Raw genomic sequence first — 25517 nt, 5'->3', positions numbered from 1 at the left:
CTGATAATTGATGACACCTTGATTTATTTCCTAATTTGATCGATAGGAAATGGAGAAATCAGAGGCCAACAACTTTCTGATTCTGTTCCGGGATTCTGGGTGCCAGTTCAGGTCACTGTACACGTACTGCCCAGAAATGGAGGAGATCAACAAGCTGGCTGGCATTGGGCCCAAGTCCATCACCAGGAAGATGATCGAGGGGCTGTACAAATACAACTCTGACCGGAAGCAGTTCAGCCATATTCCTGCTAAAACCATGTCCGCAAGTGTCGACGCCATTACCATTCACAGTCACTTGTGGCAGACCAAGAAACCAGTAACGCCTAAAAAAGTTCTACCTTCCAAGTCATAGTAGTATTGAACTTTTTTTTTTTTTTATCAAAACATTCATGTTCAAATTGCACTTCACCTTAAATATCCATTTGGATTAGGCTGCTTTTGCTGCCAATGGACAACTAAAAGTATATCCTGTTTTATTTTTCCCAGATTTTGTTTTTTTCCCTCTTAGTTTGAACTGGACCCAGAACTCTACTGTCGTTATGCACAACTGGAATGTAAAACACTATTTAAGAGTATGAAATTGACATCACTAATGTGTTTAGTACAAAGAGATCATGAAATAGGAGTAATTTTATTAAAGCACGCGTGTGTGTGTGTGTGGTTTTGTATGTGCCAACAGAAAAGGTATGGATGTCATATTTTAATTTGGTACACTGAAGCACTGAATGTCAAACATCTGTATAGATTGAATTTTCATATCTGTTATCATTTGTGGCCTTATGCTTGTTTTATTTTGTATGCGACTGCCATCAGGTGTTTGTGAGTTTGTTGTCTCATGAAAGGTTTTTGTCCACAAGTGATGCTTGTTACTTTATCGTGGTAGAAACATAACGTGTTAAGAGAAAGAAGATAAATGAGAAGTGTCCGGGGGTTCAGGGGTTCCAGGGAGATACCTTTACCAAATGTATTAGGTTCTACAGGTTTTGGATGAAATGTAGAATCAAAACAAGTCACTACATAAGTATTTATTCGTTTTTAGCAACTGTCAAAGGCAACAAACCCCTCATATATATAGTGTTTTTGTTTGTTTATCCTTAAAAAGTATGCTGTTTTACTCACATTTTCTCAACAGTATTGCACAATTTGCTTCAGGAAACATATGTTCACATCTACAGTCCAGGCAATATATAATTGACTGATTACAGACTATTACTGAACACAGAGCCTCTTTTACTCTTTAGCAAATACTAGTATTCAGTCAGTAGAGCTCAGTATTAGATCTGCTTAGTTTGGATTGTTTAGGTAGTTCCCAAAAACTCTGTTGCATATACATTAAGGAACGTACAACAGTAGACTTAATTGTCAATACAAGGCAAATGTAACTTTTGTAAATGTGGCGTCATATTCGGATCTCTTAATGAAAAGAGGCAAAGCCGGCAAGTCAAGCCAGAAGGCTTCACTTACCTGTTGTAAGCAGATTAGATATTGGTTCTAGACAATTTTAAATATAGATTTAATATACTGTCTATAAAGACAATATTTAACTAGTTTACAATTGTAAATAATTTGTTTTAATCAAGGTGAATTATGAACACTGAATTCCAGTTTTCTTCCTGACTGCCATTTTCAACTGCTTAGTATGCTATGTGTCTGTATACAGCAGGTCTTATTACAACGCCGTGTTTCATGTCTGAAGGGTTGTGTCTATCATTGCTTATGTTGCCATTTTTTCTTTACTGGTTGAAGAAAAAATATGTACTTTTATTTCTACTTTATTGTGTTTCCCTTCATCAGTGTGTATACTGTACATATTTTGGGCATATAAAGTATTTCATTGCTGAACTGTTTCCGTGTATGTGAGACCTATCCTCCCATCTTCTCTTTCTATAGTATGGTCTTCCACTAAATATATTTAATCAATATGGAAGCTCATGAGAAAACAAATAACTTGAAAGTTTGGAAGGAAACCAGTTCACATACCTCCAGAATGCAGACAACCATCTGTTTTTGTATTAAAAAAAAAAAATTTTAACCCCATATTGTTTGTCATCACAATTACCTAATTAAATAAGAGGCGCAGTGGGGTCTGCATGGGGCTAGATAACCAATTAGGGTGGGACAGAATATGCCCTTTTTTTATCAAAAGAAAATAAATCTGTCAAGGTTCTTTGTTGTCATTACATAATGATATTCGTTAATGATGAATGGTTATGTGTTCTCGTGTATTCCAACTTAGGGTCATCCTTTTGAAATATTTTTTTAAATGTTATGATAATCAAGATGTGCAGTTCATCCAGTTTTTACATGCCATCCAATAGTTAAATTTATGTTCTTCTTTAACCTGTATCGAAAGAACGTTTTCATCTACTTAAAAAAGTCATCGTTTTACGAAATGAAGAGTGATGTGGTTAAATAAAAAAAATATATATAAAAGGTTTGTCATTGGCTTATCCATACTATCTGCATGAACAAGGTAAAGATATGTAATTCTCAAAAATTAAAACTGTATAAATAAATGTATATAAACCTAATCGAGGGACTAAAATGCACATATATTCTGCCTGTAGACATGTCACAACATGCCATTATTTAAAAAAGCAGACGTAGGTGTTGGCAGAATTACAGATCATAACGAGTGCAGGCAGAATGTTGTACTTAAAGCAGACTATTTTAAGACAAGTATTGGCATAACTGTCTAGGTTAAACCATCAGCATTCCCATTGTTTTAAATGATTTTAATTACTTTGAAATTTACACTTTGGATTGTACCCACACTCTGTAAATAAATCCAGTTTAAATACACTTGAACCCTTTTTTATGTCCTGATATCATGTATTGTAAACAATATTGTGGATTAAGAGATGGCACTTCTTATTTGATCCATTTCTTTCACTTGCACTAGTGTAGAGGACTTTTCTAGAGATGCATCACTTTGCAACAGTTCTGATATATTTTCTTGTTTTGATTGCATGTAGTATATTTCAGTGATGCCATTTGAGTTTAGTATTCTGTAGGCATAAAATGCTAGTGAACATGTTCATTTATTTTCTTAACTGTTGAATTGATATTAGAAAATGGAAATATAATTTATACAGGTTGCTTTCCAATCTTGTACATATAAAGTCCAATTTGAATATTTTGCCCAAATAAAAAGTGTCATATATTTTAATCTGCAGCTGATAATGAGACTGATCAGGGTTTAACTTTATTTTAAAACTGCTCATTTGTAATCGTGTTCATTTTAATTTTTCTCTTCTCGCCAAGTAACGATTCAGTGGCATTCCCTTGTACAATGTCTAAAGGTAGAATGTGCCTGACTATTTCTCTGTGTATTGGTAGAGAATTGTTGCTGTATGTTATATAAGTATGACTATTTTCCTTTCTTTTCTAAGCCTGCTAGTTTTATAATTATATTTAATCATCTTTAGTTTTGCGGGTTACCAGAAAACCTTATGCAGGTGGCAGATTTGAATGTCTGTCTCTAACACAAACACTGGTGCTCTCAGCGGGGTTTATAGAATTGCCAAACAAGCAGTTGTGTGTGTTTCTGGGACAAAAATAAATAAAAGAGTACTTTAAAAATCAGCAGTTACTTTGGTTACTGAAGCCTTTTGGGTTTCATTATGTTGAAAGAGGTATTATTTTAGGACAGCTAGTATAGTTGTCTTACTTGGCTGTTTAAAGCCAAAATGAATAGCTATTTAATTGTAAATGGGCACTGTTGATTATTGTACAGTGTGTTGTGTGCTAATCTGTCCACCTTGATGGAGCATTGCTTCAATTTTTTCAGACGCTGTGCTGTCATATATTGTCAACATATTGCTGAAGTAACATGTAGTTTTTTGTTTTTTTTCCTTTTGCATCAAATAAAATGAAGCATGGCCTCAAAGGGTTACCTTGTGTTTTCATACATGTTGAAAGGATTTGCCACGATGGAATAAAATCACACTATTTAAGAAATACATCGTATTATTGACCATTTGAAACGTTAAAGATTTTTAAGCAGGGCTACTGTTTGCCTAGATTTTATTCAAATCCTTGTCAATAAGCAATATTACAGAAGCAATTGTCATGCCACAGTATTTAAGTCATTAGGCTGCAGTACTTCAAGAACCTATTGTTACCGGTCATAAGAATTAGCGAGGTCATGAGAAGGAGAAACATGATGATCATAGCGACACACTATCCTGAGATGTACCCACACAACAAAGATGTACATCATTAAACCATTACCAACATGTTTTATATTAACATCTCAGCTAACTTGACTTAATAGACACTAGTACTGTTGGTTATTACAAAAAATACAATTTTAACACATTACTAGCTGCAATTAGGGACAACACAATTTGTGTTAATATTATTATTATCTTATATAGGGGCTTTTTTTATATAAAAAGTAATGGAAATGTGTTGTCCTTTGTTAAACTATGTAATGTATTAAAAACAATGTTCTAAATGTATTAGTTTCATCACTTGTCCCCTCTTTAAAGTTGTGTATACACCTCATTTAGAAATGTTCAAGCCAACTCCATTTCAAAACAACTTTTACTCCCACCAGAGCTTGGACCTGGATCTTCTACCAAATGGGTGGATGTGTTGGCCCAATACACCACACGAGTGACACAGTTTATACTAGGCTTAAATAGCCTTTGTTTTTACAAGGAATTAAGCCTTCTACCAATTCAAGTTGAAGGTCTGAGTAATACAACTTTAAAGTGTAACAGTAGGCTGCATTGAAAATGACCCTTTTACTTTAAAGTATTGGAGAAATTAGACATACCTATGGCAAACTGCAACATTGAAATATGTAATATACTCATAACTATGCTACATGCAGGCTGAAACTATATAACACACCAGACACACAACACAAAAGAGAAACCACATGCTCTGACAGGCCATGGTATAATGAAAAATCCCAGGGAAGGAGGATAGCTATTCAATATGTGCAGTTACTGGCACCGGTCACTGTGTTAATAGGTTACCATATTACACCCCTGTACACTTGACTGTGTTTGTGCCCCAGTGCAGCACACACTTCTGACTGTGTTGTTACCACAGTATACCAGCCCACACTTTACTCTGATTTTACCACACTACATTTACTGTGATTGTACAATGGTAAACCACATTATATTTAACATGTTTAACCACAAAACACCATACTACTTTGTATTATCATTATTATCTATGTATTCCCTTGTTACTATGGTTTCCTCTTTTACCAATGTTATAAATACAAATGCAAATAAAAATTACATACTAAATAAGCATGCACATACCTGCTTTTACTAACCTTCTTACTTTTACAAACTATCACTGATGTAGATAATAGTACCCCTAACCTACATTATATACTGTAGGGCCTACTAGTATTTCCATTACAAACTAACACTGATATTAACCTACATACTACCATACCAATAATACACATAATCTAATAGGATGCAAAAAAATACTGTGACATGCAGACAAGGTATCTTGAGGTACTTGAAATTCGAGTTGTTATGTTATATGATACAAAAATAGACTACAATGCAGGGTAGTAACAATTGTAACATTTCCAACAGGGCAATGACCGCGACGTTTTAAAGCAGCACATGCCATTGCCCTATTAAATTAGCACAATGGTTTTATTATTATTGTTATAATCATTCAAATCAGAAACTGCACTAGATGCAATCTGGGTGGATGGGGAATCTGGACACTCCCTTTTCTGTGTGTTTAGAAAAACACGTTCAAATCAAATCAGGCTTAAAAAAAAAAAATCTCGTAGCGGCATGCACGCTATCCCTGACATTTTGACTTGCAATAATCCGATTATCAAACTGAAAAAAGCGTTAATCTTCGTCCATGCCAGACCGATCTCCCCAAGGGTCTGCGGGCAGGCAGTTGCGCGGACAGCCCGGGCTCGGCGCTGCTGTCGGCCGCCAGGGGTCCTCGGCCAGCCGGGGCGCAATGCGCTGCTCTGATTGGTCGGCGGGCTGCTCGGCTTGGCAACCAGAGCCGGGGTAGCGGAGACGGGGTGGGAGGAGACGACAACAGCGGGGCATCGGGAGAAACAAACAGGGTTTTACAGCTATATCGCAAAAACACACCGGCGAGACACTTCCCATCCTGCCCACCACCTCGAAGATCAAATTAATGCATTGATAGCGCGGAGGAGGTGAGTGTACATGCGGCTCGGTGGGTCCTGTGCTGCAGTGGTGATGGCAGTGATGATGCATGTCTTGGGCTCTTCTTCCCCATGATCTGGATCTGTCACACGGAGGCTGAACCACACCATTACACGCCGGGTGCATCTGAAACCGCTGTGGTGTTGATAGCACCGGGCTGGGTGTCCTGCATGGGCGGTGTGTGATTGTTAACTGAGGTAGTGACGTTTAGGGAGCATTTTTAGATGCTCACTTGCTCATGATCAACCTGCTGGAGAAAGATCTGGGATCTGGGTCTGACAATGTGGCTAGACGAGGACACGCTATTGTCCTGGCCTTTCTTGTGCACTAGTGGATCTCAACAGGGATGTGGGTTCAGTCTTTAGGAAGTGGCCAGATTAGTATACATGTACATGGCTGACTTTCATCAGGACAACAGACGGCGCAGTTAAGCCTCCACAATGCGCCCCTGCACAAAGATGAGCCACCCAGTCTGGGGGAGAGCTGGATACAGAGGATACACTACAGCAGGGCTGTGTCTCTGTACATCATTCATCTTCTGTGTGGATCTGCAATGATCACATAATGTCATTCCATAATAATGCATGGCTTTGGCTTCAGTTGAGCTAATCTGAGCAGGTATTTGATGTTTGCTTTTTGAGACATATGTTTACTTACATCATCTTCAGCTGGTGTGTAGAAATATAATAGACAGACAGTGCAGTAGCCAATTATAATACTTTTGTTTTGAGCATTGATGTGGGATGGAGCTTCAGCTTGCAAGGCTATATTAAGATACATTTCTCTGGAAAGATAATATTAAGGCTTAGAAAAAAATTATATATATATATATATATATATATATATATATATATATTTATTTTTTATTATTATTTTTTTATTTTTTCAGGCTTAGATTTAGATCAACCTTGCAGTACAATATTGTTAGTTAATATTTGTTTCAGTGTTTACTATTTTGCTATTCTCTTTTTTGCCTGTATTTAAATGTTTTTTTTTCTCCAATTATAAAGTACAGTTAAGTACATAATGAAGACAGTTTTCTCTGATGTTCTTAAATCATTTTGAAAGTTATGTGCTGGTCTACTAACCCCAAGACCCCAAGTCAGTTGAAGACAAGCATGCCTGCTGTATTTAATAAACTCAATTGAAGGTCTGCAGGTCATGTTTTTATTTATTTGTTTGTTTGTTGATTTATGTATTGGCATTTTCATCAGCTGGCATTCAACGCTGTTTTGTTTTTGCACTATTCTATTCTATATAAAAAGTGACGGCATGATATTATTTTAAATAACTAGTAAAGCCAGTGAACATCCAAACATGTTTCATTTATTGAAACACCTACACTGTTGTAAAGTGATCCTTGGGTTTAAAACCTTGTTTATTTTATAAAATACAAAATGGTCAATATTTTACAAAGGGAGAAAGTGTGTTTTGGAAATTGCCCTTTGTAACACAAGTGTAACAGTGACAATGGAAGTAATGTGAAAGACTGTTAGAGTTATTCAGGTTCCATAACTTTTTCTATCAGATAATACAAAGTTGATCCAACAAAAGTGATGATTGGGTATGGTGTGTACTATGAAGGCTGTAGTAGAAATTATATCTGCCTGGAGTCTTCTGTGATCAATTTGCTTGAAGAACAATCTCTGTGGGACAGATCATTTATATGAATCAATATTGAGTTGCAATATTCAATGAAATAAGTAGAAATAAAGTAACCCTTTATCTGTGTACTGTGAGCTGTACCTCGGAGATCCCTTACAGGTAGACCTTTCCCCAAGAATTCCAGATTTCCTGTTATTGTACATTTAATTAAAAAAAGGTAAATCATATATTAACAATATCACATACATGACTTACATTAAACATAATACCAGCTTAACCTAAAAAGAATAAACAGAAATGGTTTGGTTTAATGAAGTGTGAATATTATCCTTTTAGGAACTCTTAAAATAAAGCTTTTATATACAGATTACAATGGAAAATCATGTTCTCTTTCTGCACAAACGTATTAAGATGTTGATGATGGAGGTTTGACTTATTTTGGTGCATGTTAAAACATCTTAAGATGCTTAAGTATGTGAATAAACCTTTCATAGTTTTCCCGGGCTTAACCTCATGTTTCCCAGTAATCTCCTAATTGTCTACTTCAAGGGATGTTCTCAGATTTGATACAGAAATTCAGTCAAAATAAACACTTTATAAAGTCAGAACAACTAAGATCTTATTTCAAGTTTGACTTTCAGCCCACCCTGTTGTTGGTGGTGGTGTTTTTATTCAATATGGTCCATAGGGTTGTCGTTTTCAATGTCTTTGGAGTTGCGGGGATTATATTTTTTAATGTGTTTGACTTTCTCCCCCAGTTCATTTAAAAGCTGGCACCATGACAGCGGAGGAGACCATCAACATTAAGGAGGTCGAGATTATTAAACTGATCCTGGATTTTCTGAACTCTCGGAAGCTGCACATCAGTATGCTTGCTCTCGAGAAGGAGAGCGGGGTCATAAATGGCCTCTATTCCGATGACATGCTCTTTCTAAGGTAGGCACTTTCTTTCCGAGTACGATATACATTAATCTCTTCAGTTTCCCACTGGGATGCTACTAATTGAAGTGTATTCAGATATTCAGAGGCCACCGACATGTGAATTTTCCACGGTGATGGCCCCATTTACTCGATTGCACACAAAGTACCCATTCATGCCTTGGCACTGGGACCTCCTCAGTCTAGCTGGAATTGCAGTGTTTATAATGTCTGGGCACAGAAGCTCAATTATAATATTCCCCATCAAATAAAAAGAAAGGGAGCCTATTTCAATAAACACCATACAAATAAAGCAACAACAGAGGTTTTTAGGGTCCATGCATTTCAACTTGTTCTGAAAGGTACTGTTTCATTTCAGGCAGCTCGTGCTTGATGGTCAATGGGATGAAGTTCTTCAGTTCATCCAGCCCCTGGAATGTATGGAGAAGTTTGACAGGAAGAGGTAAATGATTTCTCAGGAAGGCAACATAAGCAGCACGCAAAGAAGAGTTGCATTGTTTGAGTTGGGAGCTCATTGTGGGAGCTGTCTAGTTTTCAGTGCTGATTGTTTTGTGTTGGCCGTTTAGTAGCCAGTCTGAGGTGCAGGCCTAGTGATTGGGTGTTTGGGTTACCTTTGACTAAAGTGAAAGGTTAAAGGTTGATAGCAAAACAAAATTGTGGAAATTGTAATTTAGATTTGTAATGAGTTAAAAAAACTTAAAATGCAGATACAGAAATTTTGTTTCCAAATAATTATTTCTGATTTACCTTGCTTGAGGTAAAGGGGACTTGTTCATCCCACGGGGATATCTATTCTGTGCAACACTGTTGTCAGATGTGTGTGTGTGTTTGTCCGGTTGTGTTTCTGACTGCTTTCTCTCTTCAGATTCCGATACATTATCCTGAAGCAGAAATTCCTTGAAGCCCTGTGTGTGAATAATGCAATGTCAGCAGAGGACGAGCCCCAGCATGTAAGTGCTCTCCGCACCAAGAATATGGAGGCTTAGAGCGGCTGATTAAATTAGCTGTTATGTCAGAGAAGGTGTAGCTTTGAAATGCGGTTTCATCAGCTGAGCAGATAAAGCCTGTTTACCATTTACCAAGCAGACAAGAATTGAGAGTTGCCATAAGTGTTTGCTTGTGCCGTATATTTTGTTATTTGGATGACTGCTCTTGTTTATTTTTTTATGAGTAATTACACTCCAGAGAAGAAGCTGTCTATTTGACAGTTGAACTTAAAAGTGTACTGTGTTTTTAATTGCCTATGAAATGTATGTTATTTTCTAATGGTTTCTTAACTTAAATTATCATCTTCATCTATTATCTTTGACTTACAGACTTGGAAATTGCAAGGATGCAATTTAGTGACACTTTGTTTGATACAACTGCTATCCAACATATTTTAATGATCTTTTGTATGCACCATTTGAGGTAGTGTTTTTACACAGACAGGATTTTATATACAATACCTGCTTTACTGTGGGGGCAGTACTGTGCATATTTCCTGTTGGAGACAGAGTGCTGAAAGCTGTCTGAATGGTAATATTTGGATATGTTTCTATTTGTGCATTTTTAAGTCATTTGCACAGTACTAATTAATGGTGAATCATTTGTATGCACCGCTAGCAAGAGATTGTATTATGTTATCGCTGGGTGAGGAAGGATGTAAAACCTATTCCAATCTTTTTAGTTCTTGAGAGACAACATATTTGTGGTAAAGTTGATTCAAATCAGAGATCATGCACAGCAGTAGATCATGCTTGATAGTTCTTGAACACCAGTGGAAAATGACTCAATCTGAATTAGTTATGATACCTTTTGTGAGACCTAAAACCAACAAAAAACTTTCCTTTCAGACACTTTTCGTGTGATATCTTTATAAGGTTTCAGTAATTTCCTTAAAACGTACGTAAAATAGGTGCTTTTTTGTTTTTCTTTCAGTATTTTAAGTTGCGTTGTCACTGCTGTCTGCTTTGTGAAGTGACGCCTCTGTGTTGCAGTTGGAGTTCACCATGCAGGAGGCGGTGAAGTGTCTCCACAACCTGGAGGAGTTCTGCCCCTCCAAGGATGACTACAGCAAGCTGTGCCTGCTGCTCACGCTGCCGCGGCTCACCAACCACGCCGAGTTCAAGGACTGGAACCCCAGCACGGCCCGGGTGCACTGCTTCGAGGAGGCCTGCGTCATGGTGGCCGAGTTCATCCCGGCTGACCGCAAGCTGAGCGAGGCCGGCTTCAAGGCCAGCAGCAACCGGCTCTTCCAGCTCCTCATCAAGGGCATGCTGTACGAGTGCTGCGTGGAGTTCTGCCAGAGCAAGGCCACCGGCGAGGAAATCACGGAGAGCGAGGTCCTGCTGGGCATCGACATGCTCTGCGGCAACGGCTGCGATGACCTCGACCTCAGCCTGCTCTCCTGGCTGCAGAACCTGTCGCCCAGCGTGTTCTCCTGCGCCTTCGAGCAGAAGATGCTCAACATCCACGTGGACAAGCTGGTGAAGCCCACGAAAGCCACGTACGCTGACCTCCTGACCCCCCTGATCAATAAGCTGTCCCCATACCCGTCCTCGCCCATGCGGAGACCGCAGTCGGCCGACACCTACATGTCTCGCTCTCTAAATCCCGCGCTGGATGGCCTCTCCTACGGCCTGTCCAATCACGACAAGAGAGTCACCGATTTCACGAACAAGACCTCGCCCATGTCGCACTCCTTCGCTAACTTCCAGTACCCCGGGGCCCAGAATCTGTCCAGGAGTTTAATGCTGGAGAGCACAGATTGCCACAGTATTTACGAGGAGTCTCCTGAGAGGTGGGTGATTTATCTGGTCGTGGGTTCCTTCACCTCCTCATCAGAGATTTATGAATTGAGAAATTGAAATCATATTGCATTGGAGGATTTTATACCAAGGCTATTCATAATGAAAAGCCATAAAGAGAAAAAAGGAAGATTCTGAATTTTGAAAGTGTGTACACTGTCTTGCCAATTCATTGATACTTTTATTAGACTTTGCAATTATATTATATATAAGAATGCCGTGGAATTCATGTTGAAACGTGTGAATCTGTCTTTTTAAAAGCAGTAGATAAAAATCATGCAAAAGTTATAAAATCTAATAGTTTAATACTATTTGCAAGCTGAGTAAATGGTACATGTTTTCAGAAGGGATTAAAGTAATGATGATGTTTATACGGTGTGTCTGATTTTTATTATTATTCCTGATTTGTGTGCAGAACTGACACACCTGTTGATTCTATGCTGAACTCCGCCCAGCTTCCCACCGCTGCTGTGGCTCCAGGAGGGGAAACCGTGACTCCCGGATCTGCTGAGAAGAATGAGGTAATTAGGAGCAAATCATTGATTACATACACTGCTATGGACATTTTTACAGTGGCATCCCCTCCTGAAAGCACAATTGTGCTGCTCTTGGTTCCTCATATATTATGTAATTTTCTGATTTCTTAAGGTCCTTTTAATGTCTTCCTTGAAGTATTTAAAATCTATTCACCTGGATGCATTTTTATTATTATGATTATGGGTATTATTTTCTTAGTAGACGGTCTTAACTAAGTTGACTTACAGTAGCACATAAAAGGAACGTATAGTCCTGTTTAATACTTTGTGTTGTTTCATGGCTATAACCACAGATCAACGTAAAGAAGATTGTGACCTGGTATTTAGCTCAGTGGGTGCTGAAGTTTTGGGTGTCTGTGTATTTTTTAGTTTTTTTCACACATACCACGTATTTTTCTTCAGTTGCGAAGGAAAAACAAAAGCGACCCTTTAATTGATTGTTATTGGTTTGATCACTCATCCATGTCTGCTTATTCATTGGGTTGCGAGGGCCACAATCAGCTATGTCCACTCCATTTCCCTTGATTTCAGTAGTAAGTGAAGCATAATGTTCGTCTCATCAGGGAAAGCTGAGATAATTGTGGAGCCTGGACAAGAAAGCAGCACCAGAGAAAGTATTGTTGCAATAGACAAATTTATGAAGATACTTTTTATTATTTAGTTATACGGTCCATGACTTTTCGTCTCCATTTCGCCCTAGTTGGTTATTTTAAACCTTCATTGTCAATGTAATGAAAGAAGATTAAATATACTGAAGTTGTTGTATGAGCGTTTTATGGCTGTAGAGACCACAGCAAGGGACAGGGTGTAATGATATCAGTAAATAATGTGTTCTGTAAATCTCTGGTGACCCTGAAGATTGCTGAATCACAGACCAACACAAAGTTACAATTTAAAGCAGGCTGTTAAAGTGAATAATTTGTACGGTTTCATGAAAACAATGTGGTACAATTTCGATCTGTGATCTGAATTATTTGTAGATTTGAAATGCCAAGTAAAATGCCAGAACAGTAAAAACAGGATTAGTGCCCTGCCATTGGGTGGAATCTTGGGAACTTAATATGTATGAAAAAAGCAATATCTTTCAAGCTGGCGTCTGTATTAGCACAGATTGCATAGGATTAACAGTGGTTGGTTTACAGGCTGTGCTAGCACTGACGATGACTACGGTGAAGGCTCGGACACATTGTCTGGGGGCGGCGGGCCTGATCTCATTAGGGATGTATTTGGTTTATGGAAGGAACTTGTCCGTCCAACCCAATGGTGCCACTGAAGTTGAATGTCTTCCCCACAGCTCCGGGACTCCACAGAGCAGTTCCAGGAGTACTACAGACAGAGGATGCGTGTGCAGCAGCACCTGGAGCAGAAGGAGCAGCAGAGACAGCTGTACCAGCAGATGTTACTAGAGGGAGGCGTCAACCAGGAAGATGGGCTGGACGCACAGCAGAACCTGACAGAGAAGTTCCTCAACAGGTGGGCCTTCAAACTGATCTCACTGTGGCACTTAGAGGCAGAAACTTTAGCTATACGCTCTTATATTCCCCTTTAGTAATGATATTATGTTTGTATTATGCTGTTTGTAAAATAAGTGCTTTCTCCCTGTTTGGCAGTGACTCTTTGGGGGGACCTGCTGCTCTGTATCTGTGATGAAAATATGTGCTCCTAAAGGTGCAGAAAGCCCTTTGAGATAAAAGAATGAAATACCCCTAATCTCCTTGGACTGGTTGAATAGACTGAGTTGGGTATTATAGAAAAAGACTATAATCCATAACGAAAGGTCTCAAATACATTGTGACAGCCCTGCCTGGGGTGATGACAATACTCTGTATAACCCAATAGATAACGACCGGAGCTTGCTGCTCAGGTCATGTTGACAGTGACCTCTTTTCAAAGCGATTTTTGTGTAAATTAGGAGCTCAGATGTTTTTTCATCCGTCCGTGGAATACAAATTAGCCGTCAGCTGGCCAGCATTGTACAGAGACTGCCCCAAGCCATGGGGCAGATGTGTTTGCAATTGTCTGAACCGATCTGTCAGTCTCTGCTGGCAGTGCTGTGCCTTTGAAAGTTGTATGCTGTCCAGCGAGACCTGTGGTTTCTTCACCTGTCTGGAAAAGCACATTTTGAATCTGTCTGTCATTTAACTCTGAACCAGGGTGATTTAACAAATCGCTTCAAGTAAGTGATTGGATTGGTTTGTCATGTTTATATTTCTAAAAGGGAAATTATCTTTGTCCTGACAGACAAAAATAATTGTGACTTGAGGGGGCTTTTTAATTAGAAACAGGGACACTTTGTGTGTTTTGCAAAACAAGGGGCCATATTGTTAAAGATTCTTAAGTCTTCGCAGTGTTTTACCACATTTGTATTGTGAGCGGTCCCCAGTGCGCAGCAGGGTTTTAGTTAAAGATTCACTTCTGAGAGGCAGACTGCTGGGCCAGACAGCCTTCAGTCGGTCCCTCCAGATGGCAGGGGTGACTCAGGGGCAGAGCCGGTCACAAGGGACCTCTCCCTGCCTCCATCTGAACATTTCAGTCCACTGTCACTTTGAGCTATCTTCTTTACAACAAAGATTTCTAGCACTTGTGTATTTTGTTATACGTTTTCAATAAACTGCAGTGCTTTAGTTTTCTGTTTTGCTTAGAAAAAGCTAAATGGAGCACAAAGCCAAACAACAGATCCAGGAGACATTTAAAGTGTGAAAACATCCGAAAAGCATTTGTGAAATAGCCCTAGGTGATGAAAATCTAAATCTCCTAATCCAAACGAGATATCACAAACATTTCCCCTTAATCTTAAAAGAAGCAGAACGGTCCACAGCAGATTTGTAATCGCATGTAAGTTGCTCAACATTCCCCCCCCCGGATACTCGCTTGTCCCACCATTAATTTGAACAGCTGTTGTCTGTTTAATATATGATACCACACATGCATGTCCAATCTTTTTTGTTGATTCCACTTTCGTGACATCAGACCTCCCTGTGTTCCTGGGAATCTAGTAAATTGCGTTGCGTACATCTAGATTGAATCACATTGCACTATTTATTACAAGCTTTTTTCCTTTCTTTCCTCTTTGTGCAGGTCTATCCAGAAGCTGGAGGAGCTGAATGTGGGGATGGACAATCTGGGCGGGGAGGTGCAGTCTCTGACACAGCAGTGCAACGGGAACAGTGGGGTCAGCAGCCCGACCCCCGAGAGCGACGTCACGCTGACGAACGAGAAAAGCCAGCTGAAGGAGGACAGCAAAATCACCAGCAGCACCCCCCAGAAGATTGGGGGCAGGGGGGTCCCTTCACTAGACGAGTCCCCAGTTATAGGAACTCAGAGGTGAGCTTTAATCACTGAATAAAAGCTCCAGAACGGTTGCTTTCTAAATGAGATCTGGTCATCGGCATAAGTGAGAAGCACTGAACATAAAGATAAAGCTCTTATATGTCTTATATTTAATATCTTTCCATATTCATTTCAGGACTTCATGTACTTAATCTATGAGTAAGTTATTTAGCAGGTGTCATAATATACTTTAATTAATAATATTATGGTGGTGTTGAAGGCTTGTTTTTGTATTCATGTAATGCTCCATTTGACTTTTAGGTAAGGTATCTTTTTTTGTACATTGGATAGTTTGTTAACTAGTTTAACCTTTTCAGTGAAAACTGAGGCTTCTTTCAATATGGATGCTATATGGAAGTAAAGCCAGTGGCAGGGTGGTTGATGCGCTGTGTGTGCGTGTGTGCGTGTATGTGTCTGTGTGTGTGTCTGTGTGTGCGTGTACGTGTCTGTGTGTGCGTGTACGTGTCTGTGTGTGTGTGTGTTGTGTACAGTGGCAGGGTTGTTGATGCACTGTGTGTGTGTTGTGTACAGCGGGAGCTCGGCGGCGGTGCCCAAGGACAGAGCTGTGCAGGACATGAACTTCTCCCCTACACGGGTCAGGAACCAAGAGGTGAGGTCTCCGCAGGGCCTGGGAGAGATGAGGAAATGGGCCTGGTGCCACTTAAACGGCAGAAGATCAAAAAAACAGTACAGTCCGAACAGAAGATAAATCAACTCCTAAGCAGCGGTAACAGTCATAAGAGTATGCAATGAGTCATCTGTGACATTTGACGTAATGCAGTTATTCTTGTCCTGTTCCACCCAGGGTGAGAAACCGAAGACGCAGTTTGTTGCTGTCAGCACCCTGGAGGACACGCAGGCAGTCCGGGCGGTGGCCTTCCACCCCAGCGGAGCTCTGTACGCCGTGGGCTCCAACTCCAAAACCCTGCGCGTCTGTGCCTACCCGGACACCATCGACACGAGGTACACAGCTCTCCCGCTTTCCTGCTTTCATTGTTAGTGCAGTAGGGGACACTGACCATCTCAGCAGGAAACAGTACACACAAACACCCTCCTCAGGCTTCAGTGTACGGTTCTCAGTGACCTTTTATACTGAAGTCCTCCACTTCTCCTGCCCATGCCTTGCTCTCCCATGTTGTCTCTGCAGTCCGGGCAGCACCCCCAAGCAGCCTGTGGTGCGTTTCAAAAGGAACAAGCATCACAAGGGGTCGATATACTGCGTGGCCTGGAGTCACTGCGGACAGCTGCTGGCAACGGGCTCCAATGACAAATACGTCAAGGTGTTGCCCTTCAACGCAGAATCCTGCAATGCTACAGGTGAGGTTGATTTCTCTATGGGACCTGGGAGGGGGGAAAAACGGTTTCCTCTTCCAGCACGACACTGTGCGCGTTTAGGGGCCCGTCTCTGAAGCAGCTCTGTGTCCCTGCAGGTCCGGACCTCGAGTTCAGCATGCACGACGGCACCATCCGAGACCTGGCCTTCATGGAGGGCCCGGAGAGCGGGGGAGCCATCTTAATAAGCGCGGGGGCGGGTGACTGCAACATCTACACCACCGACTGCCAGAGGGGGCAGGGTCTGCACGCGCTGAGCGGCCACACAGGTACAGGCCCCGTCTCGGGTCGCCTGCGAACACGCAGAGCTCACTGCGACGTCCAAATGAGTTCCAGAGCCAATATTGCATTGTGTGTTTACCTCAGGTCACATCTTGTCCCTGTACACCTGGGGCGGGTGGATGATTGCATCCGGTTCTCAGGACAAGACGGTGCGGTTCTGGGATCTCCGAGTGCCGAGCTGTGTGCGGGTGGTTGGCACGGCTTTCCACGGATCAGGTAAGGGTCTGGATTTATCACTTGACAGGGGGCGGCTGCCATAAATAAGTTAAAGTAGATCAAGCCAGCTTTGGACGGGGTGTAGTAATGTATTTCCACCACTTGGTGTCAGTTTTGTACACTGATATAAGAACATAAGACTCGAGAGGAGGCCATTCGCCATTCGTGCTGGTTTTGTGTCCATCCAAGGATCCTATCCAGTCTATTTTTAAATGTTCCCTAGTTTTCAGCTTCAACCACACCGCTGGAGAGTTTGTTCAGATTGTGACGCCTCTCTGTGTGAAGAAGTGTCTCCTGTTTTCTGTCTTGAATGCCTTGAAGCCCAATTTCCATTTGTGTCCCCGGGTGCGTGTGTCCCTGCTGATCTGGAAAAGCTCCTCTGGTTTGATGTGGTCGATGCCTTTTATGGACTCATGATTGTGCAGATTTCTCCAACACCGTAATAAAACCTCTTGAGTTGTGTACTGTGAATTGTTGTCAGTGGTTAGTTGGCCACATCTTTGACCTTCCTCTCTCAGGGAGCGCCGTAGCCTCCGTGGCTGTGGACCCCAGCGGGCGTCTCCTCGCCACCGGCCAGGAGGACACCAGCTGCATGCTCTACGACATCAGAGGCGGCCGCATGGTCCAGACGTACCGCCCCCACTCCAGCGATGTCCGCTCGGTGCGCTTCTCCCCCGGGGCCCACTACCTGCTCACCGGCTCCTACGACACTAAAGTCATCATCACGGACCTGCAGGGTAAGGTCTCGTTTAAACACCTTGGACACATCAGGAAAGATATAGATTTAGATATAATCCTTATGGAAATTGTGAGGTTATGCAACTTGGATTGAGTATTTGTGCTTATCCTGTGTATGTATATATATATATTATATAATTATAATTTTGTTAAGCATCTTTAAGCTTGAAGGTGTTTGTTTGCATGTCAGGAGATACAAAATGATCTAAATTGTAAAATGTAGCTGAACAGATGAACTCAAGCCACACTTCACTGAGGCCTGTCTTTGGAGCTGCTTTCTAAAGCTGATTTGTCGGGTCTTATCGGCATAATTAAAAGCTAATGAATCTTAAGTTCATTACTGGAAAATAAGATTTAAGAGATTATGGTTTCCCTGCCAGCACTGCAGTACGATTTAATGAGACTGGACTGCTTGTTTGTTTTTTTCATTTTTCACTAATTTATTTTATCATGTCATTTTGTTTTCATGTTTCTGCCGGCTTTTACCTCGTAAACTAAATCCTCTCCTTTTCTGTCACTTTGGTTTGTGCCCAATTTTCCCTGTGATTTTATTTTTTCTCTGTAAACGTGCAATTGTAACACCGGTATCTTCTTCCTTGGCGCACACAGGGGATCTCACGAAGCAGCTGCCTCTCACGGTAGTCGGCGAGCATGCAGACAAGGTGATACAGTGCAGGTGGCACACACACGACCTCTCGTTCCTGTCCTCCTCGGCAGACAGAACTGTCACTCTCTGGGCCCACAGTGCGTAAGTTGGCTGCCGCCGGGAGAGACGAAGCACAGAGACTCCCCTAACGAACTGGAAAAAAGTCCTTTGTGAAAATGTAAGCCGACGTGAATTCACCCCGAGGACAGACAGGAACAAACGGAGGCTCCTGACCATTTGTGTGTGTGTGTGTGTGTGTGTGTGTGTGTGTGTGTGTGTGTCTCTCTATGCTTCTGCAGATGGCCGTGTTTTGTATTATTTCGCTGTGCTTAGAGTCTTCCACTTGCATTACCGCTTCTGTGAGCGATTCTAGTCCTGGTCTAGTCCTGGACAGCGGCTCTCCTTTCCCTGTAAGTGTGCACAAGATAAAAGGCTTAAGAATAACGTGTTGACCGTTTTATTTGTTGTGTTCCTGAATCACATCTGCGGCGGATGAGTCAGGAGCGAATGCACAAGAGCTAAACCGACCCGCACACTCCTGAGGCCAGAGACGATCCCAACCGTTCATGCAAGGGCTTGAGTGCTCCGCTCTCGCGAGTTCAGTACAAACCCTGAACACCTGTTCAGACCGCAGTGTTAATGACATGGTGCCTTGATGAGTCAGTTTCCATAGATAGCTTTATTTCTATTCGTGACGTGATGGGCTGTATTTGGCAGTAAGTGCAAGGGCTCAAGCAAATAGCAGTGAAATAATTTTGACAGCATTTAATGTTCAAGATGTTGTTGAGGCAATGGCACCACGTGACATTATTTCTGCTACCCCGGCTGTGATTTCTAGATAATTTGCCTTTGCTAAATTAGTCGTTGTGAAGTATGACCCAGAGTTGGCGGCCAATTTCTCTTGGCTGACATGAATAACTGTCCATCACAGAGTCGGTGGACAAGCGGAGGTAGATGTGTCACACAGGTAATAATTGTAATCTGAAATCAGCAGAGAACAGATCGATCTTTCTGCTTCAGACATAGGTTACCAAACTCCTTCTGTTCACTTCTGTGTATATAATGCAAATGTATAAAAGAACAGTTTTACAGATGTTTCTGATTTATTTAATACAAAATCATTGTTTTATTTTTATTCTCAGCTGCCACGGAGCTCCCCAATATATCGTGCTTGCAAAAATAATCTTAGCTTTGTAAAATGTCGATAGCTAGGAAGACCATGCAGTTACTGATTTTTAAAACACATTCCAGTTAGTGTGGTGACTGTTTTCTTTGTGACACCCGTTGTTGTTGCGTCTAGCACTCGCCTTGTGAAAGGTAGGTATGATTGCATAGCTGATGGTCTAAAGCAGTTCATGTAACCACGTAACCAAGTTTTCATTTTATCTTGTTCTGAAGGCAGTCTGTGCCCATTCAAAAAGGGTAAACCCTAAAAAATAAACCATGAAACCGCAAATAAGATGAGAAAAGCATGGCATTCCACATAGGCATGTTTTGAAAAGAAAATACTACTTTTTTCCCCAATATACTCCACCTTTCCCCCCCACTTATGTTCCTTTTGCACTTTGTTCTTGAAATACAACTGAACTGCTGTTTCTTAAGAAATGCGGATTGTTGTATTGTATTAATGTTTCTGATTTATTTTTTTGTATTGTACAGTCTCTTTTTCTTTAAATTAAAAGCCAAAATAAAGGTAGATTTATTATATTTAACTTATTTGTAATGTAGTTTGTTTCTGTTTATATTTTATGAGAGTGTTGTCTGTGCACATACTGAGCAGCTTTTACAAGCCTTGTTTAAAAAGTGACAGAAGTATTAGTCCTGGAAGTGTGACTGCTGTGTTTATCTCAATAAAAGCCTTTCTGACACGTCAGTACTCTTTTTGAACCTTGTGCTTTTTTTGTTCGACAAACACTGACTGATTGATTCTGTACATTTAATTTGCTGTTTTGTGGATAAAAAATAACATATAGCTTAGTGTGCAGAGTGAGACTGGGCAGAATACCTCAATACTTGTTTATGAAAAGATGTCTGTGATATTGAATGTGATAATTATATCGGTTCTACTACGATTCAGTTTGATGCCTCTAGCCTATCTTAGTTATATATTTATATTACACATTTTCTGTTTAAAATAAATGGATGAATACTGAAAGAAACATACATGAGGTGCATGTTACTGATAGAACAGGAACCTAAAACTAGTTAAACTAAGTCCCTCTTCACAGTTCAGGGAGAATGTGTTGTGATATATCCGTATGTAAAAACCTCTTTGAAGACAGGTGTTGATATGAAACCAAGTGCTGTTTGTAAAATGTGTGTAAAAAATAATAAAAGAATGTATATACCATTATATGAATAATATATGAATAGCTTATTCATATTTAATTTGTCTGAAGGTGATAAATGTTTAGTAAGAAATCTAACATTGTATAGCTATAGCATATACTGTTCAAAGGAGCATTACACAACATCTTCTCAAAGCGTAGGTAAAAGCCTTGTCAAACAGAAGAACATTATTTTTTAATGGGAAAGTATACATGCAGTACTAATTTGTTTGGGGAGGCAATTCAGCAGAGAAACGAGAAAGAAAGTGTCAAATGTACATGGCAATATGGGTGAACTGGCAACCTCTATGGAGCAAAACTTCAAATTAAAAGCTACACAAGCTGTGCATTAAATGTGAGCTGAAATATTTCTGATGTATAATCCGAGGATAAAACTGAGCTGGAACGAATCCTTGTGGAAGTAACTGTAAAGCACAGAACCTGTATAACCTGTTATAGTAAGACAATACCGGAAGCGCAACATATAAATCCATTGTCTTCCTGATACAGTTATAATTGCTGGTGTGGAGTGGTACAGGTACAGTAATTTGCCTTGTACATGCTGTGAACATTTCTTTATCAAGTCTATTTAAAATCTTGGTTTAGCATATAAGATGTAGCATATGAATCATATACAAACAGTATGGTAGTAATTATTTATGGTATGCAAATAGTAATAGATTTACATTTTAAGATATGTCATATTCAGTGAAGAAGGTCATTTTGTAGTGTATGTAGAGATGCTGTTTAATGTCTTGTGTTGTCTTTCAGAGAGAATGAAGGGTCTTCTAGTCTTCTGTGCGGTGTTTCTGGTGGTGGTGGTGGGTTGCAACACTTTTTATTATTTGTCTCAGTTGGGAAATTAAGATATTAATATTCTGATTTACAGAATATAAAAAGAATTCTTGGCAAAATGTAAGTGAATATTAGGTCAGTCGGTTAAAATATTTGATCGGTTAATCAATGGGCATTAGCTGATTAATCGGTAGATTAATTGGGTACTTATTAAAATAAGTGTAACTGTGTTTAAGTGGTTGTGCCACACAGTAATACTTTAACAAATACTAGGCATTGATATTACAGTATAACAGTGCTGAACGGGAATGGAGAAATGTATATTTAAAAAAATCACAAAATAATTATAATCAAAAATTTAATATTAAATTATAATAGATTCGCAGCTCAGGGCCGGTCTGTTTGAACGATTCTATTTGGATGACTCTGTGTTCCTGAATACACTTTGCATACCCGATGGTGACTTTTCCTAAATAGATGTATTAAATATGCCTAGGGTGTTTTAGCTGCATACACGCAAATCAAGTTCAAGTCGCGATTTCTACCTCACCTACAGTCTAGTGTTTCATGTGCTTGAATAACACACGCATTGTACAGCATTACAGGTGTCTTGTTACAGCCTGAGTGGACAGAGAGTGATTACCCCACAAATAAACACTTGTTTCATCTGTGTGTTTTACTGTGCAGTGTACCCGTTTAAATAAAAACACGCTTTTATGTTATTTATGCCTATCATTTTAATATTTATGTTAATATTTCCATCTCCATTTGTGCTAGTTTTATTTATCTTGAAATATCTTGATATTTTACTTTAATCAAGGAGAAGGCATACGAGATCTATTTCAGCCTGTTTTGTTTTTTTCCTGAGTAAAACTGTGTTTTCTTGATTACAAATGCTGTTGAAGGTGGACCCCAGTATATCTTCCACCTGCCAGAAAGAGGATGGCTCCAGACCCACTTTACAGACATTTCTTGCAAGGCTCTTGGATGATGTTGAGAAGATCATTTAAGATATTAAATAATCATATCATTTAATATTGTAGTTTGATCTTGTGAGACCTTCTCGTCACATCTATTTGTGTTTTCATAGAAATCAGAAGACAAAAATGAAATACAATTCACAGCAGATGTATTCCTGACAACTCAAGATGTGTCCGAAATCACACAAATTCTGGAGAATAAAAATGGGAATTTCAAGTTAGAGGATAAGGCTCTTGACAGAGTCCTCTTAAATTCTAGGCAGGAAGAAAATTACAATTTTGAATGGTTCAACTTGACTACAATACTAAAGGTAAAATGGAAGTATTTTACAAACTATATTACAGTTTGGTGCTAATGGGAAGCGTGCACATTGCTTACAAAGAGAAGGTGTTAGTGTTCTCAATAGATATTGTTTTTAAGAGACAGTTACCTGTCCAGGGAGTAGAGAAGAGAAAAGCAAATGATGTGTTCATATTCCCCAGTCAGCATGTACAGAAATGTTGTTCTTTCAACCTTCTGACCTCTAGTGAACATATGTCAACTGTCAGCTTTAAGAATTAGTTGTTGGTATTAAAATGGTGTGATTTAATTTGTTATGTTCTACTATGTTTTATTTTCTAGTTTCTAGCAAGTTCAGTATGTGTTGTTGCAATAATCACCCTTGAGAAACGGACCAGGATTGGCTGGTACACTCAGATGTGGCGTCTCATTCTAGCGATCTTCATTGTTAGCTTTATATGGAATTGGTACAAGGTAACAAATTACAGTTTATCTCACAACTTTACTCTATTATGAAGGTAAAGCCTTGCTCTCGGTATAATTAGATTGCATGTATACACTTTATTAGATCTGGATTGTAACAGTGAATTCCTGTTTTAGATTGCCTATATTCAACATCAGAGCAAAGTGACTCAGGTGATAGCAAATGAAGGCAAATGCACCGGCAAAGAGGAAAATGACGTTCATTGACAATTTAAAGGGTGAGTTTTGTGAGGATGGGTGAAGATCTTTTTAAATTTGAGGACATCTTTAACTGGTTGGGAATCAATCTTCTGTTGATAATTCCGTTCCAGTTTTCAAAAAGATATCTGAAGGACGTGATTTGAGGCTGTTCTCCGCAAATTCTTCACATTCTGCTTTTTGAAAATGTAATACAGTCACAACCTTGTAGTACAACGTGTGTAACAGACACTGAGAATGTTACAATTTCAATTTGTATTACTAGATTGGTGGAGAAGCACATTTACCAAAGAAGATGACATGTGCATGACATACTACAGTACCATGTGGGTGAATCCCATCTTTTCAGTCTCTCCTTTCAAGGTAATAAATACCCTACATTATGTTTCATCATTCTTTATGTATAAGTGTGTTCAATATACAACAAAGACCCTGCAGGTTTGAGTCAGCTCAAATTACAGTGGGATATGTTGTGTAGCATAGAACCCAAAAGAGAAACCCCTCTATATATGAAAATCTAAAACAAATGTCACATTGACTGAACAAAAGAGCTTAAAATGTAATTTAAAAATATTGTTTAATTTGTCTAATTTGCACTTAATATGGTTTAACTTGATTTTTTCCAACATTTGATGGTAGTTTACTGGTTAAAGCTATCATTAACATGATATTTCATGACAAATGTTTCTAAGGTATGTGTACTATTGTAAACCATTGTTTACTTGTTGTCTGGTGTACTAAAGAACATTGAAGGCATGTTGAATCTATTTAAATGCACTGTAAGAATATGGTTAAACTACAGTTTCCTTAACATGTACCAGCCATGTTAAAACGGCAAAATCTATGGGGAATTTACAAGGATATACTTGCATAAGGGTCAGATAACGGAGTGACACAAATTTGATCAGTCCAGGCCTATTTGTTTACTTTTCTTACCCTTGTTAAGGATATCTGAAGTGTTTCCTCGGTAGATATCAAATATCATAAGAGACTATGTAAAAAAAAAAGTAATTACAAAATTATAATAATCACAAACTTGATTACTTGCTTTAATTCCTACAGGCGTTATCTCTGACCTTTGTCACAAATGTTACTGGTCCACTGCAACATATTGGGGAAGGCATCAGTCATTTTATTCAGGCTCTCCTCAAAAACTTGCCTGTTCATCTTTATCTGCATTGTCTCATCATTATAGTACTCTTTCAGGTATTATTTTTGTGCTTTATTTGACACAAAGGACATTCAAATGGCTGCATCCTTCAATAACACATTAGCATGTGTTAGCTGTAGATGTGTTAGTTGTAGCATCACTGTCAAAAGTACCATTAATCACTTTCTTAAACACACTTCTGTTATTTTTCCCAGGTTCTGCTTTGCATCATGGGATTAGTGTATATACTACATTTCTCTACACCCCAGCAGGGTTATCAGCACAAATGCAGCTGAAGTGGAGTATTGATTACATTTCCTTAATGGAAATGGACACGTCCAAAATGCGTTACCAAATGCGTCTATTTTCATCTGAAAAACACACGTCTGTCAAAGATTCCTGCTCTGCATCCCCATAAACAAGTAGCAAAATAACGCCTAAAGTAATGCCTGTCCTTTAATAATTGTGGTTTCAGCATATGCAATACATATTACATCATAACATATATAATAAAATCATACTTTCATACTACTTGTGCTGCTCATTTTCTCCTCTATTCTTGTGTAGTGTTCTCCTTGACGTGTAATCAATCTAAGGGTGCATAGAATTGCATTCCAAAACGTTAGTAAGACCCTTGAGTTGAGAGTTAGTCTGATTTATGAATAGACTGATGAGAAATGCCTTAGAGAGAGATCAACTTTCTAACTATACA

General features: G+C 39.6%; 2 protein-coding genes across 8 annotated transcripts in view; both read left to right on the top strand.

Moving 5' to 3' along the window:
* Positions 1–3889, top strand: part of camsap2a (calmodulin regulated spectrin-associated protein family, member 2a) — a 45275-nt gene extending 41386 nt beyond the window's left edge. For all 7 annotated transcript variants that reach the window (XM_066691621.1, XM_066691620.1, XM_066691625.1 and 4 more), the window contains one exon: positions 47–3889. In XM_066691621.1, the coding sequence (XP_066547718.1) occupies positions 47–352 (306 nt within the window). In that variant the 3' untranslated portion in view covers positions 353–3889. The remainder of the gene's footprint in view (positions 1–46) is intronic.
* Positions 3890–5999: 2110 nt separating this feature from the next.
* On the top strand, positions 6000–20468 carry wdr47a (WD repeat domain 47a). Its single transcript, XM_066692080.1, has 15 exons — positions 6000–6169; positions 8543–8720; positions 9082–9165; positions 9589–9673; positions 10703–11505; positions 11928–12033; positions 13343–13521; positions 15127–15372; positions 15910–15988; positions 16184–16341; positions 16526–16695; positions 16809–16979; positions 17077–17208; positions 17727–17945; positions 18556–20468. The coding sequence occupies exons 2-15, from the start codon at positions 8563–8565 to the stop codon at positions 18696–18698; spliced, it is 2733 nt and encodes a 910-aa protein (XP_066548177.1). The 5' UTR covers positions 6000–6169; positions 8543–8562; the 3' UTR covers positions 18699–20468.
* The last annotated feature ends 5049 nt before the right edge of the window (positions 20469–25517 follow it).

The sequence above is a fragment of the Amia ocellicauda genome, chromosome 19, assembly GCF_036373705.1.
Source record: "Amia ocellicauda isolate fAmiCal2 chromosome 19, fAmiCal2.hap1, whole genome shotgun sequence".
NCBI classification, from domain to species: domain Eukaryota; kingdom Metazoa; phylum Chordata; class Actinopteri; order Amiiformes; family Amiidae; genus Amia; species Amia ocellicauda.
This window is presented reverse-complemented; position numbering and strand designations above follow the sequence as displayed.

Coding starts and splice junctions, on each gene's coding strand:
- wdr47a (XM_066692080.1), top strand. CDS start 8,563: ATGACAGCGGAGGAGACCATCAACATTAAGGAGGTCGAGATTATTAAA. Junction 8,721..9,081: donor GATGACATGCTCTTTCTAAG/GTAGGCACTTTC, acceptor GTTTCATTTCAG/GCAGCTCGTGCTTGATGGTC. Junction 12,034..13,342: donor GATCTGCTGAGAAGAATGAG/GTAATTAGGAGC, acceptor TCTTCCCCACAG/CTCCGGGACTCCACAGAGCA.